The sequence below is a fragment of the Salmo salar genome, chromosome 18 (assembly GCF_965601325.2).
Source record: "Salmo salar chromosome 18, fSalSal1, whole genome shotgun sequence".
NCBI classification, from domain to species: domain Eukaryota; kingdom Metazoa; phylum Chordata; class Actinopteri; order Salmoniformes; family Salmonidae; genus Salmo; species Salmo salar.
In genome coordinates this window covers 101,621,161-101,631,160 of record NC_138308.1, presented here as the reverse complement: position 1 = coordinate 101,631,160, position 10,000 = coordinate 101,621,161, and the positions used below count along the sequence as shown (strand labels likewise).

At 39.7% G+C, this 10,000-nt stretch overlaps 1 protein-coding gene across 1 annotated transcript in view; it reads left to right on the top strand.

Moving 5' to 3' along the window:
* kif1ca (kinesin family member 1C, a) overlaps window positions 1-10,000 on the top strand; it is a 70,315-nt gene that overhangs the window by 30,787 nt on the left and 29,528 nt on the right. The window contains exons 3-9 of the mRNA XM_082964612.1: window positions 32-108; window positions 383-497; window positions 2,798-2,862; window positions 3,690-3,755; window positions 3,877-4,055; window positions 7,566-7,677; window positions 9,431-9,653. Of these exons, the coding sequence (XP_082820738.1) occupies window positions 32-108; window positions 383-497; window positions 2,798-2,862; window positions 3,690-3,755; window positions 3,877-4,055; window positions 7,566-7,677; window positions 9,431-9,653 (837 nt within the window). The remainder of the gene's footprint in view (window positions 1-31; window positions 109-382; window positions 498-2,797; window positions 2,863-3,689; window positions 3,756-3,876; window positions 4,056-7,565; window positions 7,678-9,430; window positions 9,654-10,000) is intronic.

The following is a 10,000-nucleotide window of genomic DNA, read 5'->3' as shown; positions in this document are numbered from 1 at the left end:
GTACTAACGTGTGTGTTCATATCCTCTTCAGGCATCTCCAACCCCAAACAGCCCAAGACTGAAGGCAAGAGTTTCACCTTCGACTACTCTTACTGGTCACACACCACGGTGAGATTCTCTCTCTCTGTGAGCCCGAGTCCCCACAGTTTCTCTGTTCCTCATAGTAAATCTGGTAACTGTGTGTCCATGTTGTGTCCAGGCTCTCTCTCTCTGTGAGCCCGAGTCCCCACAGTTTCTCTGTTCCTCATAGTAAATCTGGTAACTGTGTGTCCATGTTGTGTCCAGGCTCTCTCTCTCTGTGAGCCCGAGTCCCCACAGTTTCTCTGTTCCTCATAGTAAATCTGGTAACTGTGTGTCCATGTTGTGTCCATGTTGTGTCCAGGCGGAGGATGACAGGTTTGCCTCCCAGAGACAAGTCTATAAGGACATTGGAGAGGAGATGTTGCTTCATGCTTTTGAAGGATACAATGTCTGTATCTTCGCTTATGGACAGACAGGTTGGTTCACCCAGCTATCTATACTATAGATTATATATTCACCCATCTATCTATACTATAGATTATATATTCACCCATCTATCTATACTATAGATTATATATTCACCCATCTATCTATACTATACATGATATATTCACCCATCTATCTATACTATAGATTATATATTCACCCATCTATCTATACTATAGATTATATATTCCCCCATCTATCTATACTATACATGATATATTCACCATCTATCTATACTATAGATTATATATTCACCATCTATCTATACTATACATGATATATTCACCCATCTATCTATAGATACACTATATATTGATCTGTCTATAGATACTATACACTATATATTGATCTGTCTATAGATACTATACACTATATATTGATCTGTCTATAGATACTACTCATGATATATTGATCTATCTATAGATACTACTCATGATATATTGATCTGTATTGCTATAGATACTACTCATGATATATTGATCTGTCTATAGATACTATACACTATATATTGATCTGTTTGCTATAGATACTACTCATGGTATATTGATCTGTATTGCTATAGATACTACTCATGGTATATTGATCTGTATTGCTATAGATACTACTCATGGTATATTGATCTGTATTGCTATAGATACTACTCATGGTATATTGATCTGTATTGCTATAGATACTACTCATGGTATATTGATCTGTATTGCTATAGATACTACTCATGGTATATTGATCTGTATTGCTATAGATACTACTCATGGTATATTGATCTGTATTGCTATAGATACTACTCATGATATATTGATCTGTGCTATAGATACTACTCATGGTATATTGATCTGTATTGCTATAGATACTACTCATGATATATTGATCTGTATTGCTATAGATACTACTCATGGTATATTGATCTGTATTGCTATAGATACTACTCATGATATATTGATCTGTATTGCTATAGATACTACTCATGATATATTGATCTGTATTGCTATAGATACTACTCATGGTATATTGATCTGTATTGCTATAGATACTACTCATGGTATATTGATCTGTATTGCTATAGATACTACTCATGATATATTGATCTGTATTGCTATAGATACTACTCATGGTATATTGATCTGTATTGCTATAGATACTACTCATGGTATATTGATCTGTATTGCTATAGATACTACTCATGGTATATTGATCTGTATTGCTATAGATACTACTCATGGTATATTGATCTGTATTGCTATAGATACTACTCATGGTATATTGATCTGTATTGCTATAGATACTACTCATGGTATATTGATCTGTATTGCTATAGATACTACTCATGGTATATTGATCTGTATTGCTATAGATACTACTCATGGTATATTGATCTGTATTGCTATAGATACTACTCATGGTATATTGATCTGTATTGCTATAGATACTACTCATGGTATATTGATCTGTATTGCTATAGATACTACTCATGGTATATTGATCTGTATTGCTATAGATACTACTCATGGTATATTGATCTGTCTATAGATACTACTCATGGTATATTGATCTGTATTGCTATAGATACTACTCATGGTATATTGATCTGTATTGCTATAGATACTACTCATGGTATATTGATCTGTATTGCTATAGATACTACTCATGGTATATTGATCTGTATTGCTATAGATACTACTCATGGTATATTGATCTGTATTGCTATAGATACTACTCATGGTATATTGATCTGTCTATAGATACTACTCATGGTATATTGATCTGTATTGCTATAGATACTACTCATGGTATATTGATCTGTATTGCTATAGATACTACTCATGGTATATTGATCTGTATTGCTAAAGATACTACTCATGGTATATTGATCTGTATTGCTATAGATACTACTCATGGTATATTGATCTGTATTGCTATAGATACTACTCATGGTATATTGATCTGTATTGCTATAGATACTACTCATGGTATATTGATCTGTATTGCTATAGATACTACTCATGGTATATTGATCTGTATTGCTATAGATACTACTCATGGTATATTGATCTGTATTGCTATAGATACTACTCATGGTATATTGATCTGTATTGCTATAGATACTACTCATGGTATATTGATCTGTATGCTATAGATACTACTCATGGTATATTGATCTGTATTGCTATAGATACTACTCATGGTATATTGATCTGTATTGCTATAGATACTACTCATGGTATATTGATCTGTCTATAGATACTACTCATGATATATTGAGATGTTTTTCTGTGGTTTAATTTGATTCCAGGAGCAGGGAAGAGTTACACCATGATGGGACGGCAGGAAGAGGGACAGGAGGGGATCATTCCACAGGTAACTGACCCCTGGCTGACCTCTGCACTCTCAAACACATCTACATCATCGTTCTGATATACCGTCCTCACAGTCATGTTCATTTCAACAGCAAACTCAACTGAATTAAACCCATTTATTGTAAATGGTTTATATTGTGATCTTTCTCTCTCTCTCTCTCCATCTCTCTCCCCATCCCGCTCTCTCTCTCCATCTCTCTCCCCATCCCGTTCTCTCTCTCTCCATCTCTCTCCAAATCCCGCTCTCTCTCTCTCTCTCTCTCCATCTCTCTCCCATCCCTCTCTCTCCATCTCTCTCCCCATCCCGCTCTCTCTCTCTCCATCTCTCTCCAAATCCCGCTCTCTCTCTCTCTCTCTCTCCATCTCTCTCCCATCCCTCTCTCTCCATCTCTCTCCCCATCCCGCTCTCTCTCTCTCCATCTCTCTCCAAATCCCGCTCTCTCTCTCTCTCTCTCTCCATCTCTCTCCCATCCCTCTCTCTCCCGCTCTCTCCCCATCCCGCTCTCTCCCCATCCCGCTCTCTCTCTCTCCATCTCTCCCCATCCCGCTTTCTCTCTCTCCATCTCTCTCCCCATCCCTCTCTCTCTCTCCTTCTCTCTCCCCATCCCGCTCTCTCTCCCCATCTCTCTCCCCATTCCTCTCTCTCTCTCTCTCCATCTCTCTCCCCATCCCGCTCTCTCTCCCCATCTCTCTCCACATTCCTCTCTCTCTCTCTCTCTCTCTCTCTCTCTCTATCTCTCTCCCATCCCTCTCTCTCATCTCTCTCCCCATCCCTCTCTCTCTCTCTCCATCTCTCTCCCTCTCATCCCTCTCTCTCTCTCTCTCCAGCTGTGTGAGGATTTGTTTAAGAGGACAGTTGGGAACACAGATCCTGACCTCTCCTTCTCAGTGGAGGTATGCCACCCACACTTCCTTCCTCCCTCCCTTCCTTCCTTCCTTTACTTGGGAGTAAGCCCCTTTTTAGTGACCTTCACTTCTACCCTTCCACACTTCACTAGTCTGTTCTCTATTACAGGTGTCCTACATGGAGATCTACTGTGAGAGGGTGCGTGACCTGTTGAACCCTAAGTCGAAGGGTACACTCCGTGTTAGGGAGCACCCTATAATGGGACCGTATGTTGAAGATCTGTCTAAACTGGCTGTAACGGGATACAGTGACATTCAGGACCTAATGGACTGTGGAAACAAAGCTAGGTGAGGGAATGGTGTGTGTGTGTGTGGGGGTGTAGGACAGGACATGGTGTGTAGATTGATCACTATACCAATTCAGCGGCCTTGTGGTTAGAGGTTATGGGTTAGATCCCGTGTTACGCCTCTCTGCTTGGCACGCAGCATTACAAGATAGATTCAGGAGGTAGACTAGTGTCCTGTCCAGGGGGTGTACTGGTACATCAAGCTGCCTCAATACAGAAACAGGACCCATTCTGGCTCAGATCAGGCTACTATATATACTATTACTACAGAAACAGGACCCATTCTGGCTCAGATCAGGCTACTATATATACTATACTATTACTACAGAAACAGGACCCATTCTGGCTCAGATCAGGCTACTATATATACTATACTATTACTACAGAAACAGGACCCATTCTGGTTCAGATCAGGCTATTATATATACTATACTATTACTACAGAAACAGGACCCATTCTGGCTCAGATCAGGCTACTATATATACTATACTATTACTACAGAAACAGGACCCATTCTGGTTCAGATCAGGCTACTATATATACTATTACTACAGAAACAGGACCCATTCTGGCTCAGATCAGGCTACTATATATACTATACTATTACTACAGAAACAGGACCCATTCTGGCTCAGATCAGGCTACTATATATACTATACTATTACTACAGAAACAGGACCCATTCTGGCTCAGATCAGGCTACTATATATACTATACTATTACTACAGAAACAGGACCCATTCTGGTTCAGATCAGGCTATTATATATACTATACTATTACTACAGAAACAGGACCCATTCTGGCTCAGATCAGGCTACTATATATACTATTCTATTACTACAGAAACAGGACCCATTCTGGCTCAGATCAGGCTACTATATATACTATACTATTACTACAGAAACAGGACCCATTCTGGCTCAGATCAGGCTACTATATATACTATACTATTACTACAGAAACAGGACCCATTCTGGCTCAGATCAGGCTACTATATATACTATACTATTACTACAGAAACAGGACCCATTCTGGCTCAGATCAGGCTACTATATATACTATACTATTACTACAGAAACGGGACCCATTCTGGCTCAGATCAGGTTACTATATATACTATACTATTACTACAGAAACGGGACCCATTCTGGCTCAGATCAGGTTACTTACTATAGATTGAGGATATATTGGTGAAAGCAGATTGTTTGCTATATTAACTAGTTGACTGACTGACTGATTGGTATATTAACTAGTTGACTGACTGACTGATTGGTATATTAACTAGTTGACTGACTGATTGGTATATTAACTAGTTGACTGACTGATTGGTATATTAACTAGTTGACTGACTGATTGGTATATTAACTAGTTGACTGACTGATTGGTATATTAACTAGTTGACTGATTGGTATATTAACTAGTTGGCTGACTGATTGGTATATTAACTAGTTGACTGATTGGTATATTAACTAGTTGACTGACTGATTGGTATATTAACTAGTTGACTGACTGATTGGTATATTAACTAGTTGACTGACTGATTGGTATATTAACTAGTTGACTGACTGATTGGTATATTAACTAGTTGACTGACTGATTGGTATATTAACTAGTTGACTGACTGATTGGTATATTAACTAGTTGACTGACTGATTGGTATATTAACTAGTTGACTGACTGATTGGTATATTAACTAGTTGACTGACTGATTGGTATATTAACTAGTTGGCTGACTGATTGGTATATTAACTAGTTGGCTGACTGATTGGTATATTAACTAGTTGACTGACTGATTGGTATATTAACTAGTTGACTGACTGATTGGTATATTAACTAGTTGACTGACTGATTGGTATATTAACTAGTTGACTGACTGATTGGTATATTAACTAGTTGACTGACTGATTGGTATATTAACTAGTTGACTGACTGATTGGTATATTAACTAGTTGACTGACTGATTGGTATATTAACTAGTTGACTGACTGATTGGTATATTAACTAGTTGACTGACTGATTGGTATATTAACTAGTTGACTGACTGATTGGTATATTAACTAGTTGACTGACTGATTGGTATATTAACTAGTTGACTGACTGATTGGTATATTAACTAGTTGACTGGCTGATTGGTATATTAACTAGTTGACTGACTGATTGGTATATTAACTAGTTGACTGACTGATTGGTATATTAACTAGTTGACTGACTGATTGGTATATTAACTAGTTGACTGATTGGTATGTTAACTAGTTGGCTGACTGATTGGTATATTAACTAGTTGACTGATTGGTATATTAACTAGTTGACTGACTGATTGGTATATTAACTAGTTGACTGACTGATTGGTATATTAACTAGTTGACTGACTGATTGGTATATTAACTAGTTGACTGACTGATTGGTATATTAACTAGTTGTCTGATTGGTATATTAACTAGTTGACTGATTGGTATATTAACTAGTTGACTGACTGATTGGTATATTAACTAGTTGACTGGCTGATTGGTATATTAACTAGTTGACTGACTGATTGGTATAGTAACTAGTTGACTGACTGATTGGTATATTAACTAGTTGACTGATTGATATATTAACTAGTTGACTGATTGGTATGTTAACTAGTTGACTGATTGGTATATTAACTAGTTGACTGACTGATTGGTATGTTAACTAGTTGACTGATTGGTATATTAACTAGTTGGCTGATTGGTATGTTAACTAGTTGACTGATTGGTATATTAACTAGTTGACTGACTGATTGGTATGTTAACTAGTTGACTGATTGGTATATTAACTAGTTGACTGATTGGTATATTAACTAGTTGACTGATTGGCGTATTAACTAGTTGACTGATTGGTATGTTAACTAGTTGTGTAATTGATTTCAGGACGGTGGGGGGGGGTGTTCATTGAGGGATTGTTGATTGATATATTGATTGATTGATATATTGATTGTTATAGTGATTGATTGGTATTGATTGATATATTGATTGATTGATATATTGATTGATTGGTATTGATTGATATATTGATTGATTGATTGATGTATTGACTGATATATTGATTGATTGTATTGATTGATATATTCATTGATTGGTATATTGATTGATTGGTATTGATTGATATATTGATTGATTGAATTGATTGATATATTCATTGATTGATATATTGATTGATTGGTATTGATTGATATATTGATTGATTGGTATTGATTGATATATTGATTGATTGGTATTGATTTCAGGACGGTGTGTGTGTGTTCATTGAGGGATTACCTGTTGATTGATATATTGATATATTGATTGATTGATATATTGATTGATTGATATATTGATTGATTGGTATATTGATTGATTGGTATATTGATTGATTGGTATATTGATTGATTGGTATATTGATTGATTGATATATTGATTGATTGGTATATTGATTGATATATTGATTGATTGATATATTGATTGATTGGTATATTGATTGATATATTGATTCATTGGTATTGATTTCAGGACGGTGGCGGCAACCAATATGAATGAGACGTCGAGTCGTTCCCACGCCGTCTTCACCATTGTGTTCACACAGAAACGAAGAGACCAGCTCACCAGCCTGGACACGGAGAAGGTAAACAACAATAATAATCAATTATTGGTTGTCAGACAGACAGGGTGTGTTGGTGTGTGTTAGGTGTTGGTGTGTGTGTGTTAGGTGTTGGTGTGTGTGTGTTAGGTGTTGGTGTGTGTATAATACAGCTACCCGCCAAGTTCTGGCATCAACAAAACTCTGAATTGGTATTATAAATATTCTCTTACCTTTGCTGATCTTTGTCAGAATGCACTCCGAGGACTCCTACTTCCACAAGAAATGTTTGTTTTGTTCAAAATACTCCATATTTATGTCCAAATACCTCCGTTTTGTTCGTGCGTTCAGATCACTATCCAAAGGCATAACGTGCGAGCGCAGTACCAGAGACGAAAAGTCAAATAGTTCCATTATCGTTCGTAGAAACATGTCAAACGTTGTTTACAATCAATCTTTAGGGTCTTTTTAACATAAAACGTCGATAATATTCCAACCGGACAATAGCGTATTCATTCCAGGAGAAAAAGAAGGAACGGCGCACTCGCGGGATCGCGCATCACCAAGTCCTTTGTCCTCAGGCAGTCCACTCATTGACTGAGCTACTATTCTCTGCCCGGTAACAGGAGAAGGATGAAATAACTTTCTAAAGGCTGTTGACAGCCAATGAAAGCCTTAGGAAGTGCAACGTGACCCCACAGACACTGTAGTTTCGATAAGGATTCAAAAGAAGACCTACAATTCTCAGATTTCCCACTTCCTGGTTGGATTTTTCTCAGGTTTTTGCCTGCCATATGAGTTCTGTTATACTCACAGACATCATTCAAACAGTTTTAGAAACTTTAGGGTGTTTTCTATCCAAATCTACTAATAATATGCAAATATTTGACTCTGGGCCCGAGTACTAGGCAGTTTACTCTGGGCATGCTTTTCATCCGAAATCGAATATACTGCCCACTATACCCTAAAAAGTGAACCATGTTATTCCCTCCAGGTCAGTAAGGTGAGTCTGGTGGACCTAGAGGTCAGGGGTTAGAGGTCAGGGGTTAACCATGTTATTCCCTCCAGGTCAGTAAGGTGAGTCTGGTGGACCTAGAGGTCAGGGGTTAACCATGTTGTTCCCTCCAGGTCAGTAAGGTGAGTCTGGTGGACCTAGAGGTCAGGGGTTAACCATGTTGTTCCCTCCAGGTCAGTAAGGTGAGTCTGGTGGACCTAGAGGTCAGGGGTTAGAGGTCAGGGGTTAACCATGTTATTCCCTCCAGGTCAGTAAGGTGAGTCTGGTGGACCTAGAGGTCAGGGGTTAGAGGTCAGGGGTTAACCATGTTATTCCCTCCAGGTCAGTAAGGTGAGTCTGGTGGACCTAGAGGTCAGGGGTTAACCATGTTATTCCCTCCAGGTCAGTAAGGTGAGTCTGGTGGACCTAGAGGTCAGGGGTTAACCATGTTGTTCCCTCCAGGTCAGTAAGGTGAGTCTGGTGGACCTAGAGGTCAGGGGTTAACCATGTTGTTCCCTCCAGGTCAGTAAGGTGAGTCTGGTGGACCTAGAGGTCAGGGGTTAGAGGTCAGGGGTTAACCATGTTATTCCCTCCAGGTCAGTAAGGTGAGTCTGGTGGACCTAGAGGTCAGGGGTTAGAGGTCAGGGGTTAACCATGTTATTCCCTCCAGGTCAGTAAGGTGAGTCTGGTGGACCTAGAGGTCAGGGGTTAGAGGTCAGGGGTTAACCATGTTATTCCCTCCAGGTCAGTAAGGTGAGTCTGGTGGACCTAGAGGTCAGGGGTTAACCATGTTGTTCCCTCCAGGTCAGTAAGGTGAGTCTGGTGGACCTAGCTGGTAGTGAGAGAGCCGACTCGTCGGGGGCAAAGGGTTTGAGGTTGAAGGAAGGAGCTAATATCAACAAGTCTCTCACCACCCTGGGGAAGGTCATCTCTGCTCTGGCTGAAATGCAGAACAGTAAGAAGAGGAAGTCCGACTTCATCCCCTACAGAGACTCGGTCCTCACCTGGCTACTGAAAGAGAACCTGGGTGAGAGTCCTGCTGGACATTTCACACAACTTAATAACCTGTTTGTTATACACTGGACAACGGTCACAAACACATTGAACAGCGTGTTATGAACAGCACCCTTGGGAGGGAGGGAGGGAGGGAGGGAGGGAGGGGAGGAGATGGAGGGAGGGAGGGGAGGAGATGGAGGGGAGGTGATGGATGGAGGGGAGGTGATGGAGGGGAGGAGATGGAGGGGAGGGAGGGAGGGCAGAGGAGGGATGGAGGGGAGGGGAGGGAGGGAGGGCAGAGGATGGATGGAGGGGAGGAGATGGAGGGGAGGTGATGGATGGAGGGGAGGTGATGGAGGGGAGGAGATGGAGGGGAGG